General features: G+C 38.2%; 1 protein-coding gene and 1 non-coding gene across 2 annotated transcripts; both read right to left on the bottom strand.

The window, feature by feature from the left end:
• Positions 1-562: 562 nt before the first annotated feature.
• On the bottom strand, positions 563-14,695 carry vamp3 (vesicle-associated membrane protein 3 (cellubrevin)). Its single transcript, XM_084928063.1, has 5 exons — positions 14,604-14,695; positions 4,787-4,865; positions 3,352-3,510; positions 3,034-3,085; positions 563-2,552 (listed from the first exon to the last, which is right to left on the bottom strand). Coding segments are annotated over exons 1-5 (309 nt in total). The 5' UTR covers positions 14,606-14,695; the 3' UTR covers positions 563-2,535.
• Positions 14,696-18,181: 3,486 nt separating this feature from the next.
• On the bottom strand, positions 18,182-18,254 carry trnaf-gaa (transfer RNA phenylalanine (anticodon GAA)). Its single transcript has one exon. It is a non-coding gene; the product is annotated as a tRNA-Phe (tRNA).
• Positions 18,255-18,737: the final 483 nt, after the last annotated feature.

Raw genomic sequence — 18,737 nt, 5'->3', positions numbered from 1 at the left:
CACATACTTGTATATCCTTATTCATTAATTTTAAATAATATTATTTTACATTATATTTTAAAATTTTGCAACAATAATATGCAATCTAATTATCCTCAGTTGTCATGTTGATTTTCTTTATGATACAATGACATTTGTTTGAAAGCACAAACAACACTTGAGCAGCCGTTATATATTCTTTTACCACATCTTTATTGCAATTTAATTTGCATTTAAATTAAACCTGAACTGAAAATTTCCCAATTCTGTAAAACCAAAACAAAATAATAATAAAATATATAATCATTAGAACTGATGGGGTTATCCTAAAGACCTACAAGTGAGTGGAATTGAGATGGAAAAAAGAGGAAGGAAACATGGGGGGAAAAAAAAAAAAAAAAAAAAAAAAAAGAACTCAACAGTGCTGGTGTAAAAGCTGCTGGACTGTACACCATTGTATGTCACACTGAAGGAATTTATCTTTAAATCACTCCAATAAAAATGATTTTGCCATCATGGCTCCTTTTGGAAAAAGCAATAGCTGGCGTTTGTTACGTCACAGACGAGAAAAATCAGAGGACACTTTGATTTAACATCAGTTTTATTCAAGCAAAAATAAATTTAGGGCCCACAGAGCAGAATTGCACATATTTCCACGTACATTCCCAAAAGTGAAGCAAGGCTTGGAAGTTATAAGATCTTAAATTCTGTGGAAAAAAAGAAAAAAAAAAAAAAAAAAAAAAAAAAAAAAAAAGGATGAGGTTGACAATTCCATGTATGGTTAATAAAAAGCTGGCCCATAAAAGCATTTCCATGCCTACAAATTTTAGTTGTGGCTGCAGTCTGATTAAATCTACATGCTTAACAAAAAAAAAAAAAAAAAAAAAAAAAAAAAAAGGGGTGCGGGTGAGTACATATTTGTGTTAGTGTTTATTTCTCTATCAGAAACACGCAAGAAGTATGAGGGAAAAAAAGCTAATGATTGCTAGAAGTCAAGAAAAAAAAAAAAATCCTGAAACTGTAACCTAAAACAGGAGCTTTAAATACCAAACAGAGTGAAAATAATATACAAAGCAATCCCAAATCCAGTGTTAGTGTCACATGTATCACAATGCCATGGACCAACAAAATATTTCCACTCTATATCACCCATGATGCTCAGCAGTACTGACCTGAACATCACAAAAAAACATACTATAGCCTAACTATGATCAACTCTACATTTAACAGAATGCAAATAACTGTATGACAAATATGGCATGTTAGAATTTTTAATTGTTTTGTGTTAGAAGCATTGTGCATCAACAAGAATGTTTCTTCACACTGGCGCTGATCCAAAGGTCTTTATTAAAGGTTAGCTGCACAGTATCTGCTGGACAGGGAGCTCACAAGGCACTACTCGTTCTCTGGCTGGCTGGTACATGTGTTCAGAAGGTATGGCTGCATTTTTGGCTGTTCTCCATTGGAGACGCCTATCAAAGTCTAAAGCTAAACTGCAGATTTTCTTTCCTCTTAATTGTTGATCACTATTATTACATAAAGGCCATTTTTCTGCCACATTTAAGAGCAACTAATTGAGATAATTAATCTCTTGATACCTCATGATGGCACTTCTGTGTGTGTAATTTTTTGTTCCTTTTACATTTTATGGCAAATCTGTCAGGCAATGTGGATGCTACTTATAGTAAACATGACCAGCACTTAATCTAAACACAAGCTCATGCAAACTTTTACTGCATCCCAATTACTGCCTGAAAATGACATGAACAGGAATGGACACAGTGAGGTGGTTCAACAGTACGTTACCCATTACCAGTAAGCTTTGTGTTGTCAGAATGACTTTCCTCTTCATTCAGATCTAACATTAACATCTTAAACATTGGACCTGATCAGCACTTAACCATGTGCAGAAATAAAATGAGTAATTAGATTTCACTAATATTTGCAAAGCTGACCAATTAAGTAAGAAAAAGCATGAGAGAGGAAAAAAAATACTGGTGTTACACTATCAAGAGCAGAAATATTTTAAATCTGGGAAGGGGCATCTCTTCCACCATACGCAGGATTACTGTTACAATCTAAACTATACCACTGAACAGCTAATCCTTAAAGGCACTTCTCTTAGCCTGGCACACGCAATCAAACAATTGTTAATAAAATATAAAAATACAAGTTGAGGAGAGTTTACAATGTTCTTCAATTCTAGTCTTAAGGTTTGAGTATGTGTGTGTGTGTGTGTGTGTGTGTTCTGCCAAAGTCTGTTTAGACTCATATTTATAACTGGGCTTTAGTCAAGTTATAAACCCATTTCTGTACATATGTTTATTTTCTTTGGTATGTGTATATCCTAGTAATGTCTGGAATTTTGTAATGTTATAGGTTAAAACTGTGACTAAGGCACATAAGCAATCACACACGCACACACAGGGCAATCCAGGACAAAGAATGAAGACCCCTGTAGAGGTGGAAAATGTGGAGCTACTCTGAGACACGAGTCACATAGCTCCACTTCTCTTCTTTATCGTGTCTTCTACCCCTCCTCCTCCTGTTGCTTACTTACGAGTAATTCCAGACTGTGAATGAATTAACAAGTTTGTTTAAACCAAATGTTTTATATAAGACATAAAAGAGAGATATGACACTAAAGGAACTGTGGGGGGATTCCATAAAGGCAAAAGACAGAGGCTGCATTATGTAATTGGGTGTACTTCTTCTTGGCTTACTGCATCCATAACATGAACTAGCATGAATAATGATGGGGGAATAGTATGGATAGTAGATGTAAAAATTTAAGTAAATAAAGCTTTTTGAATGTTTGGGGGCAAAGTCCGTAAACTTTAAAACTCTTTTCTATCAGATAAGTCATCAAATGACACATCACATGATCTTGAACAGTTGATGTGTGTTTGCCTCTTAAAAGAGCACCAATGTAGTAGTACACCTAACACAGTTTGCGAAACTACAACACTGTAGAGAGTTCTTAATGCTTGGTTTTATGTTTGAAGTAACACAAACTGTAACAACACTGTTGATGAGCACATCCTTAATACTCACTAATAATGATGACGATGATGATCACAATGACAGCTATCAGGATCGCCCACATCTGAAACAATTAAAGATAATTTCTACGCTATTACACAAGAACTATATCTGTAATACCGCCTCATTTTGTTGAATAAAAACAGGAAGTCTTCACCATAAGCCATGCAAATATATACGTAAGTTGTGTAGTTAAATAAAAACAATTAATTTAGTAAACCTCAGTCTTTGAAGACTTAAAAAAAATAGAGTGCATCATATCAGTTAGAGTAATTGTTATTTAAAGTGGTGGAAAGTGTGTGACTTTTGAACCAAACTTTGTTTAAGCACCTTGCAGTTCTTCCACCAGTACTTCCTTTTCAGCTTAGCTGCACTGGTCTCAAACTGGGAGGCTCCAGCCTGGAGTGCATCGGCTCGGTCATCCAGTTCAGACAGCTTCTGATCACGTTCCAGCACTTTGTCCACATTAACACGCATAATGTCCACCACCTACTCAAAACATAAACATAATATACATTTTTTGCAATCTGTTTCTTGATGTACATGGGTGTTAGGCAATCTTGAGCCCTCACTGTAAATAAATCTGCCCTAATTTGTTTTTCTCTGGAGGGCATAGGAAAGAATCATAAGAGGAAGAAGAAAAATGCCAAATAAATAAATCAACAGGGTAAAATAACTCCTACAGACTCCACTTTTAGTCAGACACACATGCATGTGCATAAACACAGATTACACGTAACCCATATGTTCCACTGATCCACAAACCCAACTACTGCCCCTCCTCTCAGACAGAGCTGCAGGTTGGAGGGGAGGGTGTAGGCCCGTGCATGCCTTACATAACCATGGAGACAGTGATTATGTAAACGTTTGGCAGCCAATTGGACACTTTCTGTGACGTGCTGAGGTTAAAGATCTATGAGGGAGTGGCTTATCCCGAGAGGGGCTACAACCGAGAGAGCGAGAGAGAGCAAGATGTAAAGGGAATTAAGAGTGAGACTTGGCAGCCTATTTTCTTAGTGGCCTCACTGACATGGTTCTGAATGCTATTTCTCAAAACTGGATGAGGACTGCCTTTCACTGAATGTCCTTTGGCAGTCTTTTGGAGTATTAGAGAGCAAATTATTCCACATTATGGTGAATTGTAACACTGCTGCCAAGAGTTATGCAAGGTTCTGTGTGAGACCAACATCAAGGAAAAGAGGGAGTGACACAAAGCAAGTGAAGACAGACAGGGGTGGAGTTCGAGGCCATGGGCTAGGTGAGAAAAATGATGCAAAGTGAACAAGATGAGGTTATTTAAGGATTTTTAATGCTTGAAAAGATTTTTTATTATTTGACACTGTGAGTCCACCCACTATCTTTTCATTATTTAACTATTCACTCCTGGATTACGGCTGTGCTGCTATGCCATTATTAAAAAATAAATAAATACAAATTGTTGATTGAATCTTTCTCTACTTGTATCTTCTCCTTTATTTGTGTACAGCTGGACTGGTACATAAGCATTTAATTAACCATATAACTGAGAAATGAACCTAAAGTTGGAGATGAAGCAGCATTAAGGGCAGTCATCTTTGGAGAGGTGGTTTCAAATTTCTTAGCTTGAGAGGAAAAGATCTGGTGCATTTGTAACACTAAAGCACTCATGAATTAAGATTTTAACATATTTGAGGGATCCCTATCAATAAGCCATAAGAGAATAGAACTGTTGGCCTCAAATTAAATTCTGAAATTAAATAGAAGCCAGTTTTCACATATTTCATACCTCATCCACCTGGGCCTGCGTCTGCTGCAAGCGCTTATTGCCGGCCGCTGCGGCAGAACCTTCTGGACCAACTGCTGACCTGAAGAAATTTACAAAAAAAAAAACCAAAACAAAAAAAACAGTGTAAATCTTAGCCCCCTGTGAAATCTCTTAGAAACGTCTGTTACATAACAGCACAATCTCCCACTAAAACCTTAAAGGAAACCAGTCAGTTTTAGGTACAAGAAAAAAGAAAAAGAAAAACAGTCCTCTCAGAGGAAATTGCTTGATATAGCACCCAATCTGTGGGATAGCTAAAGGTCAACAGGAGTAACAGTTCATAGTGAGCTAAAACAGAACAATTCAGTGTCTCTGATTGTACACAACAGCCAGCCATGCACGCACAAAAAAAATTAATACAATTAATTAAAAACACCTCACTGATGTTCCTCAACTCATGCTCCATTGTATCAACTGAGGATAGACAATAAGTGGCAGGAGATTATTTTTCATACAACAATAGACTTGACAGTGATGTGGCTTAAGTAAATGCTTGCCCAAAATAATGGTTTAAGTATATTCTTAACAGTTAAAAAGCTGACATCAGATAGCATGAAAAGCTATTCAAATAAGATGATGTCCCACACAATCCTGCTAAAATAGCAAGCATCACATTTATTATTATCTGATGCATTTTTTTTTTTTTTTAACTCGAAGAAACTGTTAAAAACAATAACAAAAATATAAACCGGTGACAAAGCAAAAGGTTGTTTCCTTCTGGTTCCCATTAATTTAATTTAAGTAATTATTTATTTAGATTCCTAAATATGATATGCATTCATTGTCCCAACAGCTTTTTAACAGTAGTTATTTACTGCCACCACCTGACCTGAAAGAGCATTGCTTTGCAATGACTTCTCGTAACACTGAAACTTGAAAGTTGGGTTGTTATTTACACCAGGGCTATACAAAGATTATTACGATTCAGTCTAAGTCAAATGTGGCCATTAATTACATAAATTCTGACTCAGGCCAAATTACAATATTAGTTTAAATGTAAAACAGTTTAGGCAGATATAAGCAGTCTGCTGGCTGATATTACTGATTTGCCAATGCATTGTAGCAGTCTTTAAAAATAAAAGTAAAGAATAGATGGGAGAAACACCCTTAAAATATGTTATAAGTGTTAATGTTACAGGATTTGTCAACGCAAGGGCATGTTGGTATTGATATTTGTTTTTTTAAATCAACAAATATCAATATCAGTCTTAAATATCTTAAACATCTGTCTGGCCCTAATAAGCAGGCACACCCATGTTTGCTAAAATATAGTTGATGCCAAGAGCTTGCTAAAACTACATGTGTTTATATTTAAAAAACAAACAATCCCCAAAACAAAACACAGGAACAAGCCACAGTTAACTCAACAGAAACAGCATCTGTCTGGAAGCCAAAGGTACCCAGTTTCCTGAAGAAAAACAATCAATGATGCAAGTTATTCCAAAAGGAAGTCTATGTGAAATGGGTGGATTAAGTGCTTCTCCTCTATGCCCCCAAGATAACAACTTTACAGCCACGTCTAATTCACGTATATTTAAAAAGATAAACTATTTTGAATTTTGATTGCATGAATTTGATACAAATAAACACAAAAAACAAGCAAACTATTACAAACAAACTGTAGATATACATTTCCTGCAGCTGCTGCTAGTATCAAAACTACACTACAGCATCAGTGGTGGGCTTCATTCTCTAATATGTAAAATGGCTGGAACTTACCACAAGTACACACATAAAATTAGCCTCAGATTCATGTAATATTCACCGTAACCAATTGTGTTTGTACCATTGTGCATATGACTGTTTCATAATAATTTTAAATTGATGGTTGCCATATACATACAGCCCACTTTCCTTTAAATGAAAACACATTTTTCTCAACGAGGGTCATGGCAAGAGCTGTGATTGCCATTTTTTTTTTTTTTTTTTTTTTTTTTTTTAAATGAGCATCTAATTTATGCAACTGGAAAAAAAAACAAAATAAAATAAAAATGCTGGATCCCTTGGGGAATGTGTGGCTCGGTTAAAAACAAATTGATGTCTAACTAGGATACAATGAAGGTAGGTTTAATAAACAAATGCAGTAAACGCTTTTTCTCTTTTGTTTTGTTTGGTCTTTGTATTAGTGAAGAGCAAGTGGGTAAAGAGTGGATTACTAAATATGTGTTAGGTTAAAAAAAGAAAAAGAATTTGGTCAATACTTTTAATCAAACTCATTTTTATGTATTCAATTCTATGAGTTTCTATCTTTGACTTTTTTGGAAAAGCTGTAAATAACAATAATCGATTTTTATTCATTAATTAGTTTAGCAATGTGCATTGGTGTGTCTATGTGTAGGTTTATGTAGTTTCACATTTGTGTTTAGGCATTACTTGTGCAAAGATAGCAACCTTTGCCATTGCGCCAGAGTTCACATGAAGACTCTTTAGTTGAACTATGTAGGTCTGATACCATGTCTACACACACACCTCTTTTCTACTAATGCTGTGCATGTGCCTAATCTACAACCACAGAAATAAATATAGGTGCAGGGCCAAAAAGCTGACACTCGAATGTCACCACTTTGCTGGTCCCAAATTGGGAACAAGTGATGACAGTGGCTTTTGAAGGTGTACCTAAAAAATTAACCAGATGCAGCCTAGGATCTTTTGTCCATTATGATTTTCCTTTCCATTTCAGTGAAACCAATTTAAGATAAATAAGGCTACAAGTGGGGCTGCCACGATTAGTCGACTAGTCACGATTACGTCGACTATTAAAATTGTTGACGACTAATTTAATAGTCGACGCGTCGTTTGAAGCTTTGTAAGATCCCAAAAGATGCAGGAATAAGTAGTAGGATTTAAGAGTGTAATAACGGACTGAAACAGAAGATGGCAGCACTGCATGTACAAGGATGCCAGCTGCCTTTAAACCTCGAAGAAGAAGAAGCAGTGTCCGGTATCGTAGCTGTGTCCAAATTCAGGAACCGCATCCTCTTGTGCCCGCATTTGTAGGCCGATTACGTTACAGCGACACGACAAAGACTGTCCAAATTCAAAGACTCCGACAAATGCATTCAACAAACGCGGCCTTCATTTCCCCAGATATGAAGGATGGGTTGGGTGTATACTTTGTGGTCCAACCTATCCCAGAATTCATAGCGTGGCCCTGCTCAGTTTCCAACAATGGGGGCAGCTAGTTAGTTTTAATGTTACTCTTATTATCCTTTCTGGTCACAAAATAAACGTTTAACATATTTTCAGGCGAGAACGTAGCTGTGTAAACTTCAAATATCTGTTCAGTTTATCAAGACACCACATATTTTCAAAAGCGCTCCGACGTTTTCGGAGACATCTGTTACCCACCAGCTCGATAGCTAGGCTCACTAGTTCCGGTGAGAATACCGGACTCCCGGCAAATCATTTTCAAACCCACCGCAGTCTTTCGCTACTCAGGTTAAACATGATATATAAGCAGTGTTGGGAAGGTTACTTTTAAAATGTATTCCATTACAGATTACAGAATACATGCCCCAAAATGTATTCTGTAACGTATTCCGTTAGGTTACTCAATGAGAGTAACATATTCTGAATACTTTGGATTACTTAATATATTATCATGCTTTTTACAACTACGTGAATGTACTATTGCTGTGATTTATTACTGTTACTGAAGGTCCGCAGCTCCGAACCCGTAGTAAAGGGACCTCTGACTAATATGGCGGGTTCTGTATCGGGCTCATAGCCGAAAAATAGCTTTACTTTGTTGTCTGGGTCAACTTTGCTTACGAGAGACAGAGAGAGGCGTTGAAAGGCTGCTCCAACGGAACTTATTGTTTCGGAGGAAAACACGAACACAGCGTACAGTCGAGTCTTAATAGCTTACTTACAACTGGGCTCGTCAGGCACTCTTCTTGGCTGCAGTGGTTATTATTATATTTACATGCTTCCAGCTCCCGTTTTTGCTCGATGACAACTGGTACTTTTCCACTCGCCTTTTTCTCCCTCCTCGCGCTCACAGACACATAACGAGTATGGCAGTCCATTCTCCCAGCAGCACGGACTACACTGCCTATGAGGCTACATTCTTTAGAGCATGTACCTGTAGCATTCTGCCTATTAGCTTAGCATAACAACAACAAAAAGGCGCTCTCTCACCCAGGAAACACGCAGAGAGAGAGCGTCACCCTGTAACCATAGCAACCGTAACGCTGCCACCTGGAACAACAGAACAGCTGTCAAACAAAACCCAAACAGTCCTGACCCACCACAATATGAAACAGGAAAGTACCACCGTGTAATCCATTTATTTCAACAAAGTAACTGTATTCTAAATACCACCTTTTTAAACGGTAACTGTAACGGAATACAGTTACTCATATTTTGTATTTTAAATACGTAACGGCGGTACATGTATTCCGTTACTCCCCAACACTGTATATAAATCACTTAGATAACTTAAAAATGTTATTGTTTGGCTTTTTTCAGTATTTTATTTGTTCCTGAGTAAATCGGTTTGGCTGAGATTAAAGTTATAGTTTTTACACCGCTGAATAAACGTCAAGCAGACAACCGATTATCAGAAGTGTGAGATGCTCAAGAATATACTCCGGTGTCCTGTTATATTATATTAGATTAGATAAAACTTTATTAATCCCTAGGGTGGGTTCCTCCGGGAAATTAGGTATTTTAGATAGCGGCTGAGTTTATTAAACTCCACCGAAACAATCTGTAAATTTCATTAAAATTTAATAAACTATCATCTTGTCTTTATTTTTAGTTAGCACATACCTTAAACATTTAAAGCTGTAAGCTAATGATAGTTATATAAGAGCACATGCATGCTGGTGCAATAAGCTGTACGTTTTACATCCAATGGACGCATGATCTGATTAGTTGACTAATGGCAAAAATAATTGGTGACTAGTCGACTATCAAAATAATAGTTTGTGGCAGCCCTAGCTACAAGTTCTCAGTTCTGTTGTAATGTGCAATGGTTCTCATAAGGCACCAAGGAAGAGCTGGCTCACCACTGCATTAAAATAAAAAGAAAGGCATCAAGATGCAATTTAAGTCCCGCCTTTCAGCCTCAATTTAACTCACTGAACAAAAATTGCAGATAAATTTTATTTTTGCTTTATTGCTTCATTTTAATTAAGTTTCCATTTGACCATATGTTATGGACTCACAGCCACAGTTTCCAAATGCAAAGTAGGGCTGCCACGATTAGTCGACTAGTCACGATTACGTCGACTATCAAAATCGTCGACGACTGATTTAATAGTCGACGCGTCATTTGAAGCTTTGTAAGATCACAAAAGACGCAGGAATAAGTAGTAGGATTTAAGAGTGTAATAACGGACTGAAACAGAAGATGGCAGCACTGCATGTACAAGGATGCCAGCTGCCGTTAAACCCCGAAGAAGAAGAAGTAGCTCTGTCCCAGAATTCATAGCGCGGCCCAGCGCAGCCCAGCTCATTTTCCAACAATGGCGGCAGCTAGTTAGTTTTAATATTACTCTTATTATTCTTTCTGGGTCACAAAATAAACGTTTAACATATTTTCAGGCGAGAATGTAACTGCGTAAACCTCAAATATCTGCTCAATTTATCAAGACACCACATACTTTCAAAAGTGCTCCGACGTTTTCGGAGACGTCTGTTACCCTCTAGCTCGATAGCTAGCCGGGGGCAAGACTCACTAGAGCCGGTGAGCACACCGGACTTCCGGCAAATCGTTTTCAAACCCACCGCCGTCTTTCGCTACTCAGGTTAAACATGATATATAAGTCACTTAGATAACTTAAAAATGTTATTGTTTGGCTTTTTTTTTAGTATTTTATTTGTTCCTGAGTAAATCGGTTTGGCTGAGATTAAAGTTATAGTTTTTACACAGCTGAATAAACGTCAAGCAGACAGCTGATTATCAGAAGCATGAGATGCTCGAGAATATACTCCGGTGTCCCGTTATATTTTAGATAGCAAGGAGTTTATTAAACTTCACCGAAACAATCTGCAAATTTCATTAAAATTTAACAAACTATCATCTTGTCTTTATTTTTAGTTAGCACATACCTTAAACACTTAAAGCTATAAGCTAATGATAGTTATATAAGAGCAGATGCATGCTGGTGCAATAAGCTGTACGTTTTACGTCCAATGGATGCATGATCTGATTAGTCGACTAATCACAAAAATAATCGGTGACTAGTCGACTATCAAAATAATCGTTTGTGGCAGCCCTAATGCAAAGGCTACAGTTGCAAGCAATCAACTACCAACCTTACTGCTAATTAAGTGATGGAGACAAATTTACCGTATTTACCGCACTATAAGGCTCATCAGATTATAAGGCGCACTGTTGAAGACTGGCTCTGTTTTCATACATAAGGCGCATCATATTATAAGGCGCATTAAGACAAACAAAAGATAACTCGACCTTTATTAAGCTCATTCACAGTAACTCTTAACACTGTTAAGCTGTAACACATTAAATATTGAAAAATACACTTTTTCCAGTACGGTACATTCAACTTCCACAATTCCCTCAAACTCTTCACCTTCCGTGTCTAAGTTACGGTAAACAGCTGGGCAATTTCGGCATCAAGCATGCCCGGATCCTTCTCACGCCAGATTAAAAGGCGCTTAAAGTGCATTCAGCAGAATAAAACAATCAGATGAGTTAAAATTTAACCAACTCATTCACAGTAACTATTAACATTGTTAAGCTGTTAAACATCAAATATTTAACAATACACTTACATTTCCAGTACATTCAACTTCCACAAATCCATCAAACTCTTCACCTTCCGTGTCTGAGTTACGGTAAACAGCTGGGCAATTTCGGCATCAAGCATGCCCGGATCCCTCTCATCATTATCTGAATCAGTCTCGTTGCTGTTACTTAGCTGTTCAGTGATTATTCCAGCCTTCGTGAAAGCTCGGACGACACTTGAGACTGATACCTTAGCCCAAGCATCCACGATCCATTGGCAGATAGTGGCGTAACTCGCTCGGCGTTGCCTCCCTGTCTTGGTGAATGTGTGTTCGCCTTCTGTCATCCAATGCTCCCACGCAGCTCGTAATTTAACTTTGAACGACCTGTTGATACCAATATCTAGTGGTTGGAGTTCTTTGGTTAATCCACCCGGAATGACGGCAAGCTCCGAATTAGTTTGCTTCACTTGGGTTTTGACAGCCTCGGTGAGATGGGCGCGCATGGAGTCGTAGATCAAAAGAGACGGAGATTTGTGGAAAAAGCCATCCGGTCTCTTGACATAAACTTCCCTCAGCCACTCGCTCATTTTCTCTTCGTCCATCCAGCCCTTTGAGTTAGCCTTGACGATGACGCCGGCCGGAAACTTTTCTTTTGGCAAAGTCTTCCTCTTGAAAATGACCATGGGTGGTAGTTTCTGGCCATTAGCTTGGCAGCCCAGAACTACAGTGAAGGATGACTTCTCGTTCCCTGTGGTGCGTATAGATACCGTACTGGTCCCTGTTTTCTCGACAGTACGGTTCACGGGGATGTCAAAGGTGAGGGGGACCTCATCCATGTTAGTGATGTGTTCTGGCCGGATCTTCTTTTCAGTGATCTTATTCTGGCAGTAGGTGCGGAAAATGGCCAACTTTTCTTTGTAATCGTTTGGCAGTTGCTGTGAGACAGTAGTTCTTGTGCGGATTGAGAGATTATGCCTTTTCATAAAACGGAAGCACCAAGAAGGTCCCCCTCGAAAGTCGTTGATCTGCATGTCACGTGCTACCGCTGTTGCCTTGAGTCGAATAGAGACTGTAGAGACACTTCTACCTGCTGTTCTCTGTTCAATAACCCACTGTTCAATTTTGTCCTCTAACTGCGGCCATCGCGCCTTGTTCCCTCGGAAACTCCTTTTGGTCTTCTTTACTTGTTTTAGGTCATCTTTTTGCTTCCTCCACTTGCGCACCATGGACTCATTAATGCCGAATTGTCTCGCAGCTGCTCTATTTCCATTCTCTTCTGCATAACTAATTGCTCGAAGTTTAAAATCAGCTTCGTAAGCGTGTCTCTTCGCGGGTGCCATTTTGGAGTCGTTATACACACACAACACGGTAATGTTGTGTTGAAGCACAGTACGTATTACTCCGCGAGGCTCCTGGCAATGGTAACCGTAATGCTCCAAAAAGTGGCACTAAAAATTTTTTTGACAGATTTTTGAGCATAGTGTGCCACATAAAACCGGTTCGAGGTCAGTAAGCACAAACCAAAATTCATACATAAGGCGCACCAGATTATAAGGCGCACTGTCGATTTTTATGAAGATTTAAGGATTTTACGTGCGCCTTATAGTGCGGTAAATACGGTAAAACAACTTTGGAGTAAATTGTCCAGTTACATTTGGACCACTTCAAATAAAGGACTTAGTCCAGAAACTGTGATCGTGGTTAATTGAATATTCTTGTTAACCCTCTTGCATTAATAGATTTATTTTATTTCAAATCTAAATCTACTATCCATACATTCCGGGACCTAATTTTACATTATCGTCACTGTTGTATCTATACTACTGATCCACTACCATCACTACAATGAACAGAAATGACTATAACATCATGAAAGAATGACTTTTATGGTTTAATCAAATCATCACTCAATTTCAGAAAGACATGCAAATTCTCTGTCAAGGATTTTTTAATATGGACAAAAATAGTTGTAGAAATCTGTCTGTGATTCATTACGAAAACGCTGAGTACAGTGCCTCTATGTGCACTGTATGTATGTGTATGTATATATATATATATATATATATATATATATATATATATATATATATATATATATATATATATATATCTTTTTATTTATTTATTTATATTTATTAGTTTAAAAGGAAAAAAAAAGTTTCCTCTCTTGATGTTGTAAGGCAATACACCTTCCCAGAAAGTAAACACTCACGAAACACGTCTTTTACCTTGTTCTTTCATTACCCCTAAGCTTCAAAGCGCCTACTAATACACATATTGACCGAGAAACATATCAGAGTACAGTTCCTAACTGTGTCAACAAAGAAAAAAAAAACGGTAGATGCTGATGGGATGGAAATAACGTTAGATAACGGCATTACCGACAACGGGGTGTAAGTTATTACTGGAGTGGAAAGTATTCAGCTTAGATATAGTTTAAAACTTATTTTAATTACCCAGTCATCAACATGATTACGACCTATTAAAACAGAAACACTTCGGCCATAAATATATTTCCTGTTTACAACTTTGCGTTGCCTTTGATTGTGTCTTGATATTATTTTAGTCATATCCAAATTAGAGCTACAATAATTAGAAATCACAAAGGGACGGACATACACAAACATTTTAAGATTGTTAAATAAAAGTATACAGCAGTAGTTTGTAGATAGGCCAACGACACAGGAAACGGTAGTTTCTAAGCATAGACTAAAACGCTAGCACATATCGTTGTCTAACAGTAAGATTCGTGTAACAGTAACAGCAACGGCTGTGGCCTGTATACAAACCGATTGTGTACACTCTTTCTTGACTACCTACATAACTAGCAAAGATAAGTTGATATGATGAGGAGTGAGCAACGTTAGACAACTTTAATGCAGCGTTGCTGCTGTGGCTAAGCTAAGTTTAGCTAGCTCACATCTCGAAGACGGGCACTAGCACTTGTTGCAGGCTAGTAACAAAAGTTCTGGGCGTTGTTTTTGCGCCCGCGTCTTGAAGTATTACCAGAAAAAAAACGGAAGCGAAATCGTCAACATCTGACTGACAAATAAAAGTGTGTGGTATAGGATAGACTTACATTGCAAAACGAAATTTCCTCAAACCACACCGCTGCTGATTTTTGCTTGGGAGCTCACTGTCAAGCCGTAACAGTCCCAGCCGTACCAGCGGTTTTTGTGCCGCTTTCAAGGTTGCCGGAATTAGGAACTATCACACGTATTTACATTTCACAAGGAAAATGCGCACTTTAATAAAACCAGAAATCATAGAAATTTCTTTTCATATCGATATCGATACGATAATATGTGACAATAAATTATAATAACCCATTTAGCCTGGTGACTAACCTTTAGTTAACTACATTTAGCATTTAAATAAAATAAATAAATAAAAGAATTTTCCCTGCAAACTTACAGTAAATACAGAAACTTTTACAGTACTAAATTATTTTAAAGAAATAAATTACAAAATCGGATCATACTATCTGGTAACTACTTTATTTGGTGAAAGTATGAGTTTGCGGTGAGCACGTGAAGGCAACATTAAAGAGGTCGTGGCTTATAGCTGCCGCATGCCTACCATTATTAAAAGCAATTAAAAGCAACGCACACTTCGCACACCTTAGTCAATAATCATTAAAGAGTTAACTCCTCAAATCAGTCTTATTCACCTTTTATTTATTTCATTTCTATTTGCAAGCTACAGTAGACATGCAAGGAGCAGGGGACCACCCAAGCCCGTGATCAGCATGTGGCTTATGAGAACAAAAACTCATCCCTATCCACACGTCATTAACAAATACTAACCACCAACAACTGAAAAAATAGGAGTAGCGAAACTTTATTCATTCAAACTGTTAAAGAGAGTATATATGTGTGTGTATGCAAGTATAGTAGATTTATATGAAACATTTAGAACAAATCAATCTTTAAGTGCTTCCTTAAACTGTAAAAACTGAATGCAGTCTGAAGACAACAGTGAATGAACTGAGTTTTTGTGTCAGTCACTGAGTTGTAGTATGTGGTTTAAGAGAGCAGGTGCTAATTCCCTAAATGCTTTATTAATGGATTCATATCATACAAAACTAATGCAAAAACAATTCTGCAACAACACAACATTGGCCTACACGAGTTAAGTTTATGACAGAGTTTACTGAGTTTACTTTTGAAGGATAACAGCATTACAAATTTACATTACAAAGTGATCAAAACGCATAATGATATGTGTTTTGGGGTAATCAAAGGCCACAGGAAGGAAACAATAGCCTGTAACTTACTTAGCAACAGAAATGATCCCATTACAGTTGTGTTCAGAAGTTTACATACACTCATCATGGGCATAAATGTCTTGGTAATTTTGTTCTTTCTCCAGGGTGAAATGATTGTACGGAATACATCTTTATTGACTTTAAGACAACTATAACTGGGTGCATATGTTTGATTTGTTTTTTTTCTCTAATCTACACAGGGTTAAACGTATGCATGCAGGCTGGAAGATGTCTGGAAGATGACCCAAACTGTCACGGTCTGGGTGAGTCACAGTATTTTCTCCAGCAGCAGCTCTCCTCCTCTGGGTAGAGACTTGTTGCTCCTCCCTGGCTGCCCACCTTTGGGCAATTATTCCAGCAGTATATAGGATTGACGCACTCAATTAGTCCTCGCCAGATTATCTGCTAACCAATGTTAGTCTGTGGCCTCACATTCTTTCAATTAAACTGTAGTGTCTGTACTTACCTTCCTCACCTGTTTCATAGCCTGTTCCCAGAGCTCACTTTTCACCCGTTGCCATATTTGCTTACCTGGATCCAGGTCTCCAGCTGCTGGTAAAACCTCTCAGTCTAATTGCCATTCTCACCTGCCTGCCTCCCTGCGTTCCAGCGTCATGCTCCGTGCTCGCCCCTGCCCCCTCCTGCCTTTCTCCACCTGCAAGCAAGTAAGGCGTCTTACTTTGACTCTTGGAATTCATTCAGATTTCCTCTGAACCACTCTGACTGTATTCTCCTTTTATTCCAGTGCCCATAGTCAGCCATAGTCTCCCCTGGCTCAGTTCACGCACCCCGCTGTCACAGCGACTTCATAGTGCTCATGATTGTCTTGCCCTGCAGTTCTGCGCCTGTGTCCATCTCTCTTCCTGGGCCGGTGAGCCATGACACACGCTCAGTTGAAAGGAAATTGGTTAGGATGTTTTGAAGAACCCAGGAATCATGAAGGCTCAACCCTGCGATGAACTGGAAACTGCTTGAACACGAGCGTTACTGTCCACAGTGAAGTGAGTTTTACATCTCCGTGAACTGAGAGGATGCTAACCAAAACTGACACCTTTAACCTTGTCTGAAACTTGTAGTTGTCCACATGGACAACTCAAATACCATTTGGAAAAAATGTTTTATGGTGACATGAGAGAAAGATTAAGCTATCTGACAAAAAGAGGTATGTTTGTCAAACATAGTGGTGGTAGCATTATGCTCTGTTGCTGATTTGATGCCAGTGGTGTTGGTATACTGTATTGCAAAAAGTGAATGGAATAATGAAAGTGTTCATCACTGACTCAGAGTTCAGCCAGTGAGTCTTGGTGGGCTTTTTCTAATCTGACTCCAGACTCTGAATTAATCCCTGCAATTTGTCCAACAATACAAACGTATCTGACTTCAAACTCACTGTATCCCACTAGTGAAACAGCATAAAGGTCAATCTGTGGGATTAAGAGTGAAAGGTGTTATCTTCACACATCTTTGTTTTAGCCAGCAAAATATGTCTCATCATGAAAAAAATGCAAATAGAACTGATGGCAAACATGAATGAAATTAAAGCAGCTCTGCAGGAAGAGGCTCGCACTTCATTTGCAAAGTGAAGCAAACACTTCAGTCTGATTAGTAGGCAACAGGTTGTTTTACCTGGAAAATGTAAAAAAACCCCAGAAAAACAGAAGCAAAAAAAGAATAGCTTTAATACGACAAAAATGAGGAAGATCCAAAATACCACATTTTCCCATTCGGGAAATCTTCTTGTTCATCCATAAATGTTTCCAAAAAGGACTCCGAAAACAACATGGAGAGATCATCACCAGGCAGAATGCCAGAAGAACGTTGAGATTCCTGTTGAATCTGCGATGTGACGCTCAAGTACAACACACAGCGCCCGACATTTGAGGTGTCACTCTGAAAAAACCTTTCTCGTAAACACGCTGAGCAAGGAGATCTGTGATTGCCTGTGTCTGTTCTTGTTGTTGGTGATATGTGTGGCTGAGCTGGAAAGCTGCAGCCGTGTGACTGTGAACAGCAACCGAGTGTGAGTTAATAAAGATTATGCTAAAATGCATGGAAATATATTCGAACCTGCCGTGATGCTGTTGAATCATCATTTCAGAAAACAGCCAACGCAAAGATTTAATTCTAAGGGAAAGATCGCTAAGCTGTATTATGACACGTAATCACCCAACCTACCAAGCACTAGGTAAGTCAATGGTATAATAGGTGAGGCCTGGAAGCTTCTGGAGAAGGACCTTATTCAAATTCCACCTCCACTTGATGGACGTTTGTAAGCTGCACCATCTGTGTTTGTTTTCTCATTTGATGGCAATGATCCACATAGTTGTAGGCCGTATAATGAAGTCCTACCAACAAACCTACCAAGCCCTAGATGGTGACCAAAAGAGCTTTGCCGAAACCCAGGATCGAACTAGGGTCCTTTAGATCTTCAGTCTAACGCTCTCCCAGCTGAGCTATTTCGGCACGTTTTGCAAAGGAAAGTGTTCAAAATTGCATGCTAATGACGAGTCAGGTCTACAGCTGGCCAAACTGCACTACAGCTGACATTCTGAGACAGTGGATCAATGTGAAGTGAACTTTTAAGCTTTGGATTTAACAGTGAACTGTGATGAACCTTGCTCTCTTAAATCATTTAAAAAATTTAAAACAGAATTTAATCTGGAAAATATGGATCTGGACATCATTTTTACAATACAGAAATAAAGGGCGCCTCCTCCCCAGAAATTTGTAGGCATTTTACAAATGCCTACAAATGTCTGCCCACCAAAACCGTGTCTAACTCTACAAAGGACTATAACAACAAAATGGCAACAACAAGTTGAAAATTGGACTGTCAGAGTGTGATTGGCTCTCAATGTATACCACACAACAAACATCAACTAGTTCTAAAAGGTAGAGGGAATTTGAGTGGAAAACTCCAATTAGATTCTTTATTACTCCACATAT

The sequence above is a fragment of the Perissodus microlepis genome, chromosome 5, assembly GCF_051167445.1.
Source record: "Perissodus microlepis isolate ML-2025 ecotype Zambia chromosome 5, ASM5116744v1, whole genome shotgun sequence".
Lineage (NCBI taxonomy): Eukaryota > Metazoa > Chordata > Actinopteri > Cichliformes > Cichlidae > Perissodus > Perissodus microlepis.
This window is presented reverse-complemented; position numbering and strand designations above follow the sequence as displayed.

Bases quoted from the DNA above. Each gene is read 5' to 3' on its own strand.
- vamp3 (XM_084928063.1), bottom strand. The intron at 3,511-4,786 runs GTATGAAATATG...TGTTTTGAGTAG, and splicing joins CGCAGGCCCAGGTGGATGAG to GTGGTGGACATTATGCGTGT. The intron at 3,086-3,351 runs GTGCTTAAACAA...TAATTGTTTCAG, and splicing joins ACTGGTGGAAGAACTGCAAG to ATGTGGGCGATCCTGATAGC.